This window comes from Loxodonta africana, chromosome 12 (assembly GCF_030014295.1).
Source record: "Loxodonta africana isolate mLoxAfr1 chromosome 12, mLoxAfr1.hap2, whole genome shotgun sequence".
Lineage (NCBI taxonomy): Eukaryota > Metazoa > Chordata > Mammalia > Proboscidea > Elephantidae > Loxodonta > Loxodonta africana.
In genome coordinates, this window is record NC_087353.1 from 54,265,645 (window position 1) to 54,283,076 (window position 17,432).

Below are 17,432 nucleotides of genomic sequence, written 5' to 3' on the forward strand. Positions count from 1 at the left end.
TGCCGCAGGGAAGGTCCAGAGAGGCGCGGGGAAGCGGGGGTGTCAGAGAGAGCGGCCCAGGCCCTCTTGAGGGTTTTCCAGCTAAAATAAACAAGTGGGTGAGTGTTTGAGTGGTTCCACGGCCTGTCATATAAAACCTGACATGGGCCCTGGGCTGTGGCTGCGTTCTCACCCTTGGTCTACCCTCCCACTTTGGGGGCCTTGACGGACCAGCTAGGGAGTCAGTGGGTGTTTTTATTTCCTGGGGGGGGGGCAGTGGGCATGAAAGGTTTTCGAATAGAGGAAGGACATCACCCAAAATTAACAAGCTGAACAGCTACTTCAAACTGATTCCGTGTCCAGTGTCCCTGTGGTCAGTAGCTCACACAGATGCCAGGGAAGTAAGGAAACGGAAAACCAAGTCTCGACCCCATGACCTACTCAGGGGATAGGGCGGCTCTTTAGGCCACAGGCCCTGTGTCCTGCTGGCAGGGGAGGGGCAGTACTGCCCCAGAGCCAGGCCCACACTGGACATCACTGAGCCACACAAACGCACCGTTCACATAGGATGAGCCTGGGTGGTGTAAATAGTGAACCCTCCAGCTGCTCATAGAAAGGTTGGTGGTTGGAGTCCACCAGAAAGCACCTCAGAAGAAAGGCCTGGTAATCTGCTTCTGAAAAATCAGCCACTGAAAACCCTGCAGAACCCAGTTCTACTGTGACACACATGGGGCGCCATGAGTCAAGAGTCAATTTGATGGCAACTGGTTTGAATGTTCTTTTGGTTTATGATGCTAGCCACCTCCTAAAACATTTGGGTTCTAGAAGGTTCTATCTTAGAAACCTGTGCCTCTGGTTGAGGAAGCTCCTGGACGAGAGCAGACACTTGCCCCAGAGCTGGTGGGCATCTGGCACTGCTTCTGTGGATTTACGACTTGCTGGGGGGTGGCGTGCTCGAGGGGAGCCTGCTCTGCATGTAGGAGTCCCCTCCCCTGGCGGCTGCTCTCCTCCTGCAAACCAGGGACGAGGTTTGATTTTGTTTGCACTAAAGCCGGAGGGAAACCCCTGCCAGGGATGCAGCGACTACAGCCTGCATCCTTAAAGCTGGGAGGTCAGTACACACCTCAGGGGCTCTGCTGGGTGCTGATGCACAGGCAACTCGTTTGGGGAAGGACAAGGAGGATGATGATGTGCCAGGGAGGGGATAGGGTGGGGAGGGGGTCTGGCTCACCCAAGACCTGGGGTAACTGTACAATTTCCTTCTCTAAGCAGAGACGACTTTGACTAAGAAGAGTGAGAGGAAGCCAGGGGCCTGTGGACGTGTGAGGCCAAGCAGCAGTAGACTGGGGAAGTCATTTCTTCCTGCTGGTCTGCGCCCACCTTCCACTTGCCCCCTCCCCGCTGACAGAGTCGGAGAAACACATGCTTCTCCAATCAACTTCCATTTTAGAGCTGCCATTTTCACAAGAAAGGAGCATACCTAGTTGTCATCTGAGGACTGATTTTCTGAAACCCTTCACACACCCCATCTGAACGGGAAACCATGCAGTGGGTTGCCCACTCTCCTGCCATCCGGGACCCTCAGCCCAGCCCACACGTGGGGGCCATCCAGAGCAGCTCCTGGGCTCGGGCAGTGAGGACGCTCATGTGTGAAGGCAGCTGGCTGAGAATCAGCGTGGGGACGTGTGTCTCTGAGAAGGCTGCACTCCAGAGCCCAGACCCTCATCCTGTCCCTGGGGGTGGGGGACTTACCCTTTGCTGGTCCCTCTGCCCATTGGTGCCATCAGCGTGTGCTCCCTCCTCAGGGCCCCACCCTGACAGGAAGATGGCAGAGATAGACTCTAACTGGGGGGAGGAGGGAGAGGTGGCTGGATTTACCAAGAGGGGGTCTTAGGTTAGAAAACAAACCCAGCAAGTGTCCCAGGAACAGATCAGTGAGTCCCTTGGGAGTCACTGGCCTTGGGGATTTGAGGCCCAGAGTGGTAAGCACCACAGGCTCGGGATCTTGCACCAGGAGGGCCCCACCTCGTCAGGGGCTGGAAGCTTCCACAATGGCAGCTATGCCTCCCTCCACAAGGCTGGGCTCCCAGCTGTGGGGAGCCTTCGTGGCACCCATCTGGTGGGCGTGTGCCCTCCTACAAATGGCCACCCACGTGCTATCCATGTGACTGGATCTAGCAAGCAGGCCTCTGAGTCTAGAGAAGAAAGAAGGATGAGTTACAGAGATGGAGGTGAACAACATACACAGGATGGGAAAACCAAAACACTGTGTAAAGACAGCAACATCGGGAGCATCTACGGCAGAGGGTTCCTGAAGGTGTTTGCCGTCGGCTCTGGCCCTCCCCTCTGCACCCTCCCTGGCTCGTCATCAGGAGGCAGCTGGTCTGTGGCTGCTTTGGCAGAATGCACAGTCCTTAGAAGACGGTAGATGTGGCCCCTCCCTGGGAAGCCAGCCACCATGTAGAAAGTCCCTCTATAGGAATACTGAATGTACCAGGGACTGCCAAAAGAACGAACAAACCAGTCTTAGAAGAAATACAACCAGGATGTTCCTTAGAAGTGAGGATGGCGAAACTTGGGCTCCCTTACTTTGGACATACCACCAGGAAAGACCAATCGCTAGAGAAGGGCATCATGGTTGATAAAGTAGAGGGTCAGCGAAAATGAGCGAAACCTTCAATAAGACACAGTGGCTCCAACAATGGGTTCAAACATACCAATGATCGTGAGGATGGTACAGGACCAGGCAGTGTTTCATTTTGTTGTACATAAGGTTGCCATGGGTCAGAGCTGATTGGACGGCAGCTAACTGAGTCTGTAAGAGGTACATATTCAAACCAGCTTGTGGTTGGTCAACCAGCCTAGCTGTGTTCCCTGTGGGAGTGACACCCTCCAGGCTGGCACTGCTCTCCTGCCCCAGGCCCTAGTGCACACATAAAACATTTTTTTTTTTTTTTTTTTACAAAATTAATAAAATTGTCTGTGGACAAAGCAAACAAGCCTCAACCTCACCCTACTTCAGGCTGTTCAGTCACAGCACCTATAAAATGACAATTTACAGCTTTCCCAGGCAAATGCAACCTCGATAACAAACTGCTGAGATTAGCAGGCCATACATCCAAGGGTGCCTGATGACCCTCAGCCAGTTATGCTTGGCACAGCTGGTAGTGTGTGGCCCATGGTTGTAATTAAGAGTGGCATTTACTGGCCCAGGACACAAGAGAAACTCTCCCCTGGGCTGGGGAACATTCTGGAATGCAAGAAGGACTGCTTCAGTTGTGTTCCCCCCGAATGAGTTGGCATGTGCCGGGGTGTGTCCCCCTGCAGTCCGCACTCCATGCCTCTGGACCTCATTTCCCAGCGTAAATGGTGCCCCAGCAAGCCAGGACCAGTGCCGGGCTTGCTACTGAACTGTGAAATGCACACGAGTGAAAGGCAGGGGGCCACGCGCCTAGATGCGAATTACTGAGCTCTCTTGCCCATGGTGCCAGGACGAGGTCTCCTGGGATGGCGCAGGTCTCAGACAATGTGGCTCTACAACGACCCAGTTGACCCTGAGCCACCCTTGGGGCTCTGCAGCTGGGCGAGGAGGTCTGTCTGTCTGCAGGCACCACAGCCAAGCGAGGAGGTTTGTCCGTCCTCAGCCTCCACAGCCAGGCGAGGAGGTCTGTCCGCAGCCCTGTGCCTGCTGCTGAGAATGCCAGTCAGCGGTCTGGGGGTGCGGGTACCCGGTGCTGACAGCAATACAGGCTGTGGCCCAGGGAGGGACCTGGATGCCCCGAACATCCTGCCAGGACCAAGGATGGCCACAGGTGACACAGCTCTGGCTCTGGCCACATAATACCGCTTCCGTAGACAAACCCAGCTTCTGGGCAACACTGTGGGTGCACCAGCTAGAGCCCCTTTGAATGTAAGCCCAGTGGGGGAGGCAGGGCCCACTTTCCGCCCAGACATCCAGGTGTGGCTTGGCCCCTGGCAGGTGTGTGGTCCTCTGTGTGAGCAGGAAGGGGTCCCCTAGGCCCAGAATGCCGTTGGGAAGAACTGTTCGCATTGCAAAGCCAAAGATGGTATTAAATTTCCCCATCTCCAAAACTCAGTGCAAACCTCCAAGGCATGGTATCGCTGTTTGGCAACATGTCTGGTGGTTCACTCGAGTCCGTGCTTAGGATGTTTTCTCTGGTATCAACACCTTCTACACCTTGCTCTTTCCCAATTACAACTGGCTTCTTACAAGCCTGTGTGAATATCCTGTGGTGGATCTTCTACCAGCGAGCATGGTGTCCCTGCTGCTAAGAGGAGGCTGCTCGTCCATGGGAAGTTCAAATTCGGCAACTTTGTATGTGTGGTCAGATAGCTCATGCATTAAAAGAAGGAAATGACTCTCCCCAACCAGGAGTAAGTGGGGCAGATGTGGGAACAGGTGTGGGTTTGACGGGTGCATTTTCATGCCAGGCTATGTTTCTATCTGCGCTCCGGCCCTCAGTCACAGCCTCCCCGTCCTTCTGCCCTGGTGCTGTTGAGGCCTCTATGGGCAGGCCCAGGGACAGAGGGGCTGTCCAGGAATGCCCTGGCCACAGAACATCTTGTTCCGCTCAGGCCATGGCTTAGCAAGGAAGGAGAAGAGGTGGGGGCTTCTCCCTTCCCACTGGTTTCTCGTGTGCTATGGGGGGCACCCTGGCAGTGGAGACTCAGTGGTAGAATCTGTCTTCCATATGGGAGACCTGGGTTCAATTTCCTGTCAATGCACCTCATGCAGAGCCACCATCTGTCTGTCAGTGGAGGTGTGTGTGATGTTGAACAGGTTTCAGTGGAGCTTCCAGACTAAGACCGATTAGAAAGAAAGGACTGGCAATCTACTTCCAAAAATCAGCCAGTGAAAACCCTGTGGATCACAATGGTCCAATCCACAACTGATCACGTGTGGCATAGGACTGGGCCATCTCATGGTGACCCCAAGATAACAGAACAAAACATTGCCCAGTCAGGGGCCATCTTCATGATCGTTGGTATGCTCGAGTCCACTGTTGCAGCCACTGTGTATTTTGGTTGCCTTCCAACCTAGGGGGCTCATCTTCAGCACTACATTGGACAGTATCCTGTGATGATCCATAGGGTTTTCATTGGCTGATTTTTGGAAGTAGATCACCAAGCCTTTCCTCCTAGTCTGGAAGCTCTGCTAAACCTGTCCACTGTGGATGACCCTGCTGGTATTTCAAATACTGGTGGTATAGCTTCCAACATCACAGCAACATGCAAGCCATCACAGTACAACAGACAGACAGGTGGGGGCGTCGGTTGCTATGAGTAAGGACCTCTTTTCTACCATGATTTAAAGACACGTGTCTACAAAGGAAGCAAGAAAGTGTCCTGATCTTGAGTGAGAGAGAGAGAAGGCTTCTACCAGACATGCTAAACCTCCCCTTACACTCCTGTTACTTTTCTGGTTACAGAGCCACGGAAACAGGGCAGTGGATTGGATGGAGCTTTTTGTTAGCTCTGAAAGACACCAGGCAAATGCTGGTGCACATGCATCTGTGGACACGCCTACTGGGAACATAGGGCAGAGCAGGGGGGTTGTGTCTTGAGTGTGCACCCATGCAGCACACACACACTCTGCAGATCCTACTGGCTCCCGGTCACAATCGTGGCGTTCAAGTTCTGCAGCCAACGTCTGGGGCCCCGAGGTGGCAATCTTTGAGGGGACCTGTGGATTGGCTTTCTTGCTACTGTCTGAAACTGACAAAAAAACTCAACTAACAGACACAAAAGCTCCCCTTGTGCATGGCCAGGCCGCAGACTTCACAAATAGAGGGAATGGAAGTGATTTCTGTCCCAGGATTAAAGGTCAGCTTGGCACAACTGTGGGGCGGAACCACAGCACACACTTGTATGAACGCATTCGTGCATGTCCCCAGGAGAGAGGGAGGGAAGGAGAAGGAAGAAAGCAAGGAAGGAAGGAGGAGGGAAGGAAGGAAGGAAGGAAGGGAGGGAGGGGGGGCTACACGAAGATTCGTACCACTTTCAAGCAGGAATCTACCTAAAATATGCTCCCTGTGGCAAATGTAACTGACTCAGGGTGATGTGTGCTCTGACTGTTGATGTTGTTGGGTGCTACTCAGTGGATTCCAACTGATACCAACTCCATGTGACAGAGCAGAACTGCCCCACAGGGTTTTCTTGGCCATAATCTTTACTGGAGCAGATCACCAGGTCTTTCTCCTGCAGAGCTGCTGGGAGGTTCGAACCATCAACCTTTTAGTTAGCAGCTAAGTGCTTAACTGTTGTGCCACCAGGGTTTCTTGGGCTCTGATTAGGAGATAGAATATATCTTTTGATAGCTAGTAACCCCAAATCCACACATCCACGTTACGACTTAACTACAGAGTTGTAGGGTACAGGTTGTTTCTGCACGTGGTGTGTCCAACACGGAGGAGAGCTAAGGCACACTTGTGATGCAGTTAAGCAAGGTTAAAATGGTCACATTTTGACACCTTCCTATAGAACAGAGCGTTTTGCACAGGCAGGCGGGTTTGCCACTAACAGCGTTTTCTTGCTGCTCCAAGTGGAACAGGGTGTATTTTAAAGCTAGTTAGACCAGACGTAAAACCGCCTGCAGGTTAACGGCTTTTATTTTTCTTCCTTTCACTAAGTGTCTGCAAGCCAGGTTGCCCCTGTGAACCCTTCTCGAGGACAGTTATTAAATGGTTGTACTTATAAACAACGCTGAGCAGACCTGTGAGCTTACTGCTCAATGTGTTACCCTGAGGGGGTGATGCTGTTGTCCGTGCCCTGGGCACGGTCTGTGGCACGCTGTGCGGGGTCTGCGGCGCCCTGGGCAGGGTCTATGGTGTGGAGTCAGCCATGAAGTGGACCTGGGTCCTGGGCATGTCCTGTTGTCGCAGATGTGCAGAACTGTGACCTGTGGTCAGGCTGGTGTCCCAGGAAGGGCAACAGTGATGGCTGAGTGGCACCCTGGCCTCGCTGGCCAAGCTCTCACTGTAAGTCACCAGGCCCCTAGCGCAGGTCTCCTGAGCCCACCACCTGCCCGGACCCCACTGAACTGTAGGGATGAGGACCCAGCTGGGGTGCTGGTTTGCCCCGGCCCACCTGCACTGGCACCTGACAGCCAGGGGCTTAGCGAAGTCTCCTCAGTGCTGCACCAGCCCTAAACCACCCACCTGACCTCCACCAGACTGGGCCCCACCTCCTGAAGACACAGGCTAACACATGCTCACACTTTTGGGTCAAATTGCAGAAATCCCAGCTGCAAAGGATGGGCTTGTGCTGTCACCAATACCAACGCTGGGGAAGGAACTTCCAAGGCTCACACTGCAGAGAAGACCCCTACTCTCCCCTTGCTGTGGCTGCAGCCCCGGGTCCCTTCCTGTTCTCCTCCCGTGTCCCCTCTCTGCTCACCTTCAGCCAGGTACCTCTGTCCTAAGAGCTGACCCCTCCCCACTGCAGGCCCCCAGCCCACTCCCCTAGCCCATCCCCCCCGCCTCTCAACCACCCCCCCTCAAGCTGGGTCCCAGGACAAGCCACGCAGCTTTACCCCACCTGGGCCCAGCCCCACCCCATGCAGCAGAGGCTGCAGCAGTTGGTGTTCCCCAAACACAGGAGCCCAGGAGCCGTGCTGAGTGCTTAACTGAATGAGGCTGTCAGGCTGCAATCATGTTCAGGAGCCTGAGGTCCCACTAGTTATGCCCCAATGGATCTGAAGGCCAGGACTGCCTGGCTCCCCACCATGGGAGGGGGTCCATGTATCCTTCTAACCCACACCCAGCGGGCGGCCCACAGCAGGAGGGACAGTGCTGTGCCAGGTGGCACCCCCCATGGCATCTCGGGTACCGCCGGCAGGGTTGGGGTCAATGCAGACCCTGAGCAGCGGACATTATGGGCAGTGACGGCGGCAGGCTCTCTGCTGACCATGGCGCCTGGGCACTGTGCTTTCTGAATGTTGTCTGCACTAGTCCTGGAAGGCAGCTTCGTCAACCCCACGTCCCAGCTTGGCAGTTATGAGACCCCAGCCCTATGGGCAGACGGCCCTTCCTGCAGCCCACCATATGCAGGACACTCTGTGGACACCTCACGACCCCCAACGCTGAGAGAGGAAGGAGGGGCATCCTGAGTGGACAGAGCTGTAGCCACATCCCCTTGGCTGGAGAGACAGAGCCCCCCGGCGGATGGGGCAGTGGCCAAGCCCCGCCATAGCACTAGCTACAACACCATGCCCCTAAACATGTCCGTGGCCCACCTCATAGTGGTAGTCCATGCAGGTCAGGTCCCACCAGCACTGGTCCCCCCGAATCTTGATCAGCCCCTGCCAAGGAAGAACAGGTCTGGTTACCACGGTGGCCAGGGAACGTCACAGGGCAAGACAGCAGTGATCCTGCGTGCAGAGAAAACTGCTGACTGGGAGTGGCCCGTGTCGAAGGGGGTGTATTTGGAAAAAGGGTTTTTCCTTTGTTATCAGTTAAGTTAAATGAGGTTGCACTGGGGTAGGGTGGGTTCTAACCCTAAATGCCTGGGATCTTACAAAGGGGCACTCAATCACACACAGGGGAAGCCAGGGGCCATGTGGAGATACACTACAAATAGCAAAGGAACACCAAGGATTGCTGGCACCTGGGAGGGGGGCCTGGAGGTATTCCATCACTGGCAGCCTCCCTCCCGCCGCCCCGCCGTCCCCAAAGCTGCGAGAGGGGCCTGGAGGTATTCCATCGCCAACAGCCCCCTGAAGCTGAGACGGGGGCCTGGAGGTATTCTATCTTGGAGCCTTGGAAGGAACTGACTCAGCCAACACCCTGGTTTAGACTCTCAGCCTCTGCTTATTAAAGCTGCCCACTTTGTGGTCCCAGGACTCTGACACGCCCTCCCTGGGCACTGGGGGCTGCTGGAGCCATGTGAATTCCAAGTGCCCGGAATTCTTCTACTTGGAGACTTGAAAAACAAACTACCTTGAAAACCGGAGCATCCTACCCTTCTGGAAACTGATTTGCTTGAATCTCAAAGCCACCAGATGAACCTATACACCAGTGTTCATTGCAGCGCTAGTCACAACAGCCAAAACACGGAGATAACCGAAATTCCCATCAATAGATGGATGGATGAACAAGATACAGTACAATCATCACACAGGAGGTATTACGCAGCCGAGAAGAGGAATGGAGTCCTGATGCATGCCACCACATGGATGAACCTTGAAAACACTCTGAGTGAAGTCACTCAGTCGTGAAAGGACTGAATTGTATGTGGAGAAACTGTTGAATTGAGAATGTTGTGCTGTGTACCTTTTCACCACAATAAAACACCCCACTAAGATAACGAAATTCCTCGTTTGAATGTTCATGTTTTGTATCAGAGCGACACTCCAGAAAGTCAAAAGTTTCCTTGCTGTCCAAGACTTAAATGATCCTGCCTGAAGGCACCGATCGATGTGGGCAGAACCAGGCTGGTTTCCGACATAAAGGGCCACTCTGCTTGGCAGGAAAACATGGCCACACTTCCATGTGACACTGTCCCCGTTAGCATGGCTCAACTCCCCGTACCCTTTCAGAGCCCAGGAGTCATACTCTTTGGAGATTCAAACCAGGCAAAGGAGAAGGAAAAGAAGAAAATTAAAATGTCATTCAAATCCTAAGCTGATATGAGACACTTTAAAAATCTGGAAAATTCTTTCAGGAGCGGAGGGTAATTATATTCCTTCCATCTATTGATTTCTCCTGACAATGCAGATGTCAGATTTTCCATGGTTTTTTTTCTCCCAGAGTAAGTGTTAAAGGAACAAAGCCTTCTTTGAGCCTTTTTCAGCCCAAAATTAATTCTGAAAAGATGGTGCTGACAGGCCCACAGCCACCAGGCCTGAGCAGAGCCGAGTGACCACAGCTGTCTGGGTGGTTCTGCTGTTGTTGGCTACAGAGGAAGCATGCCAGCCCCAAGATATCAGAACATTCTTGAGCCCCGCCGAAGAAGCTTCTGGGCCTAACGGTCTGTGGGTAGCAGGCAGGCATGTGGGACAAGCAGATGTGTTTCTCTCCTGATGCTTACGTGTCTGAGAACGTAGTTCTTAAACTCCATTTGAGGGGCTCCCTGGGGGTACAAATGGTTTGCACTTGACTACTAACTGAAAGGTTGGCGGTTCAAGCCCACCCAGAGGTGCCATGGAAGAAAAGTTTGGCAATCCGCTTATATTAAGATTACAGCCAAGAAAATTCTATGGAGCAGTTCTACTCTGACACACATAGGGTCATTATGAGTTGGAATCGATGGCAACGGGTTTTCTGGGTGGTAGAAATGGCTAATGTGCTTTGCTGCTAATTGAAAGGTTGAGGGTAGTAGTCTACCTAGAGGTGCCTCACAAGAAAGGCCTGGTAATATACTTCCAAAAAAATCAGCCACTGAAAACCTTATGGGGCACGGTTCTACTCTGACGCACACAGGGCTGCCATAAGTTGGGGTGACTTGATGGCGACTGTCTGTTTTAGCTCCATTTAAACACAGAAAAGCCTAAGGCCCAGTTTCGTGCTGCAGAAAGGAAGGCAATGACTGACTGCTCCTTGTGAATATCCCATTTCTAACACTGCTCAAGCCCCTTCCCCATTAAACCAGAAGAGGCCAACATCCACAGCCAGGCCTGAGAGGCCACCAGCACAGGCAGAACATGGCATACCATGGCCTCTGGTCCGGCCGGCCCAAGAAGCCACCAGCAGGGCAGCACACAGGGTGCCAGGGCTCTGGTCTGTGGTGAAGGAATCGCTGGGACCTGGGCGCCAGCCATTAACAGAGCTGTGCATCTCCCCTACAAGCTCCAGTCCATTCGCTGCCGAATCTCTACTTGGTAGGTTCCTTCCTGCCACTGGACAACACAGGGCATTGATCATGCCTGTTCCTTTCTCCAGAAGGGGAACAATGGGGTAAGAGCTTTGGAAATGCTGGGGCCATGGCCTCTAGTGCCCACGAACATCAGGAGGGCAGGTCCAGCTGCTCACATGGGTGGGCGTGGGCTCACGGGTGCACCACACAGCACGTGTGGAGGGCATGAGCCAGCCAGGGCTGGGCATCCTGGGTCCCTTCTGTTGGAGCAGCTGGGCTGGGTGCACAGGACCACCACCCAGACTCCTCATGTCCAGGCAGGTGCTGCCTCTGAATCTGAGATGCTCTGTTTCCTCTGTGTTCAACCCAGGTGAGCACAGTGCACTGGGGTCGGGTCCTCGGGAGTCTTCCTCCATCAGCAGCCAGCTCCTGTGCAGGGTCCTAGAGCTGGTGTGGCTTCACCTGCCTCCTCTCCCACCCTGGGTGCGGGGGTCTGCACCTCCTATCCCAGCCCCCGATCAGCCTTCCTGGAAAAGGAAGTTTGCCCAGATGGGCTCACGTTGAAGCAACACAGCCTTCTCGTTAGCTGTATGGAAGAAGCAGGGATCCACCAAGAAAGAGAATTCAACACATGAAATACTTTGTGACATCAAGTGGGTGGAGGGAAAAATTCAGCTGACCCAACAAAGCAGTCCGCTGGCAGTGCCACCAGCTCCTGGGGCAGCGGCTGCCCCATGTGGTAGAGACACAGCTTCTGACCTAGAAATGCCATCAATGGCTCAGGAACTGGTATTCCACGTGGCTTGATGACATCCTAAGACCTTCTTGCTATCAGAAGTGACTCTGCACAAGCTTTGGTCAGCTCTGTTTGCATAGACAACGCCAGCTAGATGCAACAGCTGGCCACTCTAGATGGGATTACTGGAGACGAGGACAGCCTGAGTCCACGCTGCAGATCTGAGGCAAAGGAGGAGGCACTGCCAGGTATTTTTCCACAATAATTGGGGGCAGAGCCTGGGAGTGCTGTAGGCTAGGACCCCTGCTGCTGAGGGCTGGCCCAGGAGGTCCCCTTTGTGGGCCCCTGGGGTCAAGAGGACCCCTGTGTGGGCAGAGCAGTCTGGCCACCTCCGCTCTCTGCCCACTCCATACACCTCATCCAGTCAGCCACCACCACATAGCTCCCAAGAGCAGTCACGGCTTAACAGCTTAACCATGAGAAGAAAAACGGATGGGAGCCTGGCGCCTCTGACGTATGCTGCTGTCAGTTGCCGTGGAGTTGGCTCCGCTCACAGTGACCCCACATGCAACCGAACGAAACGCTGCCCGGTCCTGCACCATCTTCATGAACGTTGGCATGTTTGAGTCCACTGCTGCGGCCATCATGTCGACCCCTCCCGTAGGGGGTGTCCCTTGTTTTTGCTGACCCTCCACTTTACCAACTGTGAGGTCCTTTTCTAGCCTTCGAAGTACAGGTGGACCATAACTGTTTTGAGCCTCGCCGGCTTCTCTATGCTCTATTGCTCTGCCTTCTAGAAGCTGCTGCCCTCTCAGGAAGCTGTCTTCACTGCATTAATACTTTTCTTCACCTTCCAGTTCTGTTGCAAACAAATGTGTGATAGAAATCTGCTGCTTGGATCCACAAAAGGTCTGCGTGTGTGGAGAGTGAGGCTGGGTCTGTTTTAGGGAGTCATTTGGGCTGAGGTATGCAGAAATCACTGATGCTGCTTTTTGTGTAGTTTTATTTTGCCCTCCACCTCTCCCCAAACCCCTGCAATCCTTTGAAGATTGCCATGATGCTTGAGAGGCCTTTACAGGTGGCTAAGGGGCAACGTGTCTCTACCAGGGGCTACTCTGAGGCCTATGGGCAGAGGTTGGAGGTCAAAGGGTGGACCCCCCCCCCGCCCGCTGCGCAGAAGGCTGCAACTGGGAGGCCAAGGATCAGACATTAGAGACATCATTTTCCAAAAATTCCCATGCCGCCCCTGTGGGGAGCCTGGTCTGTCCTTTTGAACCCTCTTGTCGGAAAGGTGATGAAGCCACGGGAGAAAGCGCCTTTTCTTCACTGCCCACACTAATGCAATAAAACAAATTGGAACTGTGGCTCTCCATTCTGGCGTCAGAACGCCTGAGCAGAGGGCAGGCCCGCCAAGGAATGAGAGCAACATCCGCTGGACCTGGGCCTGCCAGGGCCTGCCGTGCCAGCACTTACTGCATTACCTTAACAAGATGTCACTGAGGCACTTGGACTCCAAAAGATGCCACTGACTTCAAAGTCTCTTTTTTTTTTTTCCTCCTGGTTACTTAGCTCATCTCTCTCCCTTGCTAATTGCATTCCCACCCTGCTCAGGAGCCTTTCAGCACAGCCCACCTACTACACTTCCCACGCAGCCCAGTGTCTCTGAGAAGGTGCTAAGCGCGCAGCCCGTTAACATGGCAACGGCTTTTAGAACAATTCTGGTTCACTCCATTAAAAGATGTTGCTGAGCCAGCAGAGAAAGTAGCGATCGAGGTGCCTCGTCCCAACATGGGCTCTCTTCCCCTCGGGAGAATCGGTTCTGGTGTGGCCTGGACATTGAGGCCACAAACAGCTCTGCTCTGGAGCAAACAGGCGTGGACACACAGGCCGCTGCACCGGGACCCCCATGCCCTCTGCAGCAGGTGCCGGAGTTTCACAGACAGCATGTGAGGTCCTGGGCCCAGACCAACACTCGTCACTGTCAGGTGGATTCAGACTCACAGTGACCCCATGTGACAGAGTAGAGCCGCCCCACAGTTTCCTTGGCTGTAAATTTTTACTGGAGCAGATCGACAGGTCTTTCTCCTGAGGAGGAGGCTGATGGATTCGAACTGCTGGCCTTTTGGATGGCGGCCAAACGCTTAACCAATGTGCTACTGGGGCTCCTTCTAGGCCCGCGCACCCAGGCCCAAATCCTGGAGTAAAGTGAGGGGCCTGGATGTGAAGAGGGACACCACATCCTCCTGGGTGCTCACAGGTGGCTCTGGTGTAGGAGACAGACCTGCAAGCCCAGGGCTGGGTGCTTCGGGCCAGCTGTGACCTTCAGCCATGGGAAGGGGCTCCCATCCACTCTCCCCTCTGCTCCCCTGTCCCCCAGCTGCTCTGGGCAGCAGCTCTGAGAGAAAACCAGGGAGATGCCAAAGGGGTGATGCCTCCGTAAGCGGGATTCAGAGGACGGTGGTGCGGCATCTCCTAGGGAGCGGGCTGATTCAGCATTCAAGGCTCTCCCCGCCCAACTCCTCACCTCACACCATGCAAGCTCTCAGTGCCCCGCACTCTGGTCCTGTTCAGTCTTGTCCTCTGCATCTTCCCCTTCTGGAAGGATCTTCCTATACCCCCCACCCTCACCTCCCCAAGCCCCTCTTGCCCTCTGCTGAGTGCATGGTCTCAGCCACCTTGACTCAAGGGTCTGCTGGCTTTCCAGATGTCCAGGTGACAAGACGCATCTCACACTGCTCTGGCCTCAGTGCCACACGGCGGCAGGGACACTGTACTCTTGACACCCACGATGCAGCTGGGTGGGGAGGCCAGTGGCTAAGGATCTTCCAAACCCTGCCTGGCCACTTGGCTCCTTAAGGGTCAAACTCTCAAAGCAGTGCAGCCGAACCTTTGTCCTGCCTTCTGTATGCCTCACCGCTTCTTCCCACCCATGCCCACCGCCCGTGCTCCCCTCTTCTGCCCCCTGAGCATTACAAGCCTGACACTGATTCACGGCGACCCCACCTGTGTCAGAGGAGAACTGTACTCCACAGGATTTTCAGTGGCTGATTTTTCAGAAGTAGATAACTCAGCCTTTCTTCTGAGGCGCCTCTGCGTGGATTCGAACTTCTAACATTTTGGCTGGCAGCTCAGTGTGTTCACTGCTTGCATCGCCCCAGGGATGCCTAGGTGTGAGATGACAAAGCTAATCTGCATCTCAGCCCTGAGGGTCTCTGAAGCTAAAACCCAAACCTCAATTCTTCAATCCTCACTCTGTTCTTTGTCCTCCTCTCATATTGCGCTCCCTCCATTTACTTTACATAAAAACAATCTGTTCCAACCTGTTCTCAATTTTGTGAATCCCAGTAAAAACTGCTAACTTCAGCTGAGTATATTTCACTGAAGGAGCCCTGGTCGGACAACATTTAAGTGCTCAGCTGCTAACTAAAAGATTGTTGGTTCAAACCCACCATCGGCCCCGAGGCAGAACGACCTGGCAATCCACTCCTGTAAAGATTACAGCCTAGAAAACCCTATGGGGCAGTTCTACTCTGTACTAGACAGAATCAACTTGATAGCACCTAACAATAACAATTTAAACAAAGCTGCATTAAAAAGTAAGTTCTATCTCCTTTAAGGAGCCCTGGTGGTGCAGTGGTCAAGAGCTCAGCTGCTAAACAAAATGGGCAGTTTGAATCCACCAGCTGCTCCTTGGAAACCCTATGAGGCTGTTCTATTCTGCCCTATTCTGTCCAGGGACATTATGAGTTGGAATTGACTCGATGGCAATGGCTTTTTTTTTTTTTAAACCTTTTAAAGGAGCCCTGGTGACATAGTGGTTAAGTGCTCAGCTGTAAACCAAAAGGTCAGAAATTCAAACCCACCAGCTGCTCCACGGGAGAATGATATGGCAGTCTGCTTCCATAAAGAAATCCTATGGGGCAGTTCTACTCTATCCTACCAGGTCTCTATGAGTCGGAATCGACTCGACAGCACATAACAACATATTTCAACAGCACATCATAACAACGTATTTCGTATTTCGCTTGACTGGAACGTAAAGTATTAGTAGCACAAAGCTGCGATAGGAAGTTACTTTGTTACCAGAAGCCGTGGCATCACAGCTGTCAGGAGAGCATCAGGGACAAGCAGGAAGCATCATGTGATCTACAGCGAGGTTTCAGCAGGTTTCAGCACTGTGGCAGCAGGACAGGTAGCCTCTCGGGAAGGAGTGGGTCATCTCTGCTTACTCCAACAACTCACGAGAATATGTGGATCCCATCTCTTACACTGACAGCTCTCAGATTTGTCTCACGGCTCCTCTTTTTCCTCATGACCCCTTCGAGGCGGCTCTCCTGGAAGAGGGAGCCGCACAGCAGAGTCTGCACGTGTGCTGCTGGCCTCCACATGGGAGGGCGGTGCAGCAGATGGGGGTCTTCAGGTTTCCGATTCTGTAAAGCCCATACTGAAAATCCAGCAGGCTGCCCTGTGGTGTTGTCCACGTCTGAGAATTCCCAGCAATGAGAACACTGTTTGACACCCATGGCTTCAGCAACAGAGAGGCCTACACACACACCCCAGGACAGCACAGTCTATCACAGGACAAGAGTCAAAGGTGGCATCGGCCCCACAGCACCCCAGGAAAAACACACTGGTCTGCACCAGTTTCTGCAGGGGGCGCAGAGGGCTGCAGAAACAGTGCACTAAGGCCTTTGTTGACAGGTGTTTGAAGAGCGCCTGGGGTGAAATTCTGGCAGCTATGAACCTTGATGGAGGCCCTGGGTAGTGCAAATGGTTAAGCCCTCTCTGCTAACTGGAAGGCTGCAGTTCAAATCCACCCAGAGGCGCCTTGAAAGAAAGGCCTGGCAATCAACTTCCGAAAAATTGACCGGCACAGGTAACTGCAAGAAGGAACACAGAACATCACCACCACTGGGTCTGGCTTGGCCCTTGGACCCTTCCCGCCTCCTACCCTGGTTGCCCTGTCTCCAGCTGTAGGATGTGGCTGTGCTGATTGTCTTTACAGGGCTGAAAAGGCACCTGGTTTTTGTCTGGGGCTCGGCCGAGGAAGGCAGGCTCAGCGGGCATCTATGCCTCTCCAGCCCTGCATGCAGACAGATGTCCCTGCTGTGTTTCGGGCCAGTTGTCCACCCTCCCCACACACTCTGCCTCTGCTGATTGACCGTTCAGAAAGTTTAGAAAAATAACGTGTGTACGGCCCCGAAGTGTTCAGTGGGAGAAGTGTTTACAGAGGCGCACACCCGGGTAGCCCTGAGCCCTGCTGAGATACAGTGCACTTCCATCACTCTGGAAAGTTCCACCACGCCCCGGCCCCACCATCCCTGTTCCCCAAGTGCCCAGAGGTTACTGCTACCCTGAGTCCATCGCCAGTGTTGGTTTTGCCTGCTAGAGCCTCAGGAAAGAGTCACACAGAACATCCTTTCTCATGTCTGCCTTCTCTTGTTGGCACAATGTTTACAGGAGTCTCCTTGGCTTTATATGCAGAGTAGCTTGTTCTGTCCATTGCTGGGCAGCGTTCCCATGTGTACTGACCACCACTTGTTTAACCATTCTCCTATTGGTGGACGTTGGGTTGTTTCCAGTTCTTAGCTCTTGTGGATACTGCTGCTGTGAATGTTTGTTTTGTGAACATGTTTTCATTTCTCGGGGGTAAATATCCAGGAATGGAAGTTCTGGGCTATAATAAGACAGGTGTACTGACGCAGTGATGGATTGACACAGTGGCTGCAACAGTGCGCTCAAGCCTAACAACAATTGTGGGCATGGTGCAGGACCGGGCAGCGTTTCCTTCTTCCTAGGGTCGCTATGAGTTGGAACCGCCTCGACGGCACCGAACAACAACAAGGTTAACTTTATGGAGGCCCTGGGTGGTGCAAATGGTTAAGTATTCGGCTACTAAGTGGAA

General features: G+C 53.5%; 1 protein-coding gene across 3 annotated transcripts in view; it reads right to left on the reverse strand.

Annotated features, from left to right (window-relative positions):
• The window catches only part of LMF1 (lipase maturation factor 1), a 101,776-nt gene that overhangs the window by 15,422 nt on the left and 68,922 nt on the right, over positions 1-17,432 (reverse strand). For all 3 annotated transcript variants that reach the window (XM_023557560.2, XM_003417699.4, XM_064295311.1), the window contains exon 5: positions 8,234-8,299. In XM_023557560.2, the coding sequence (XP_023413328.2) occupies positions 8,234-8,299 (66 nt within the window). The remainder of the gene's footprint in view (positions 1-8,233; positions 8,300-17,432) is intronic.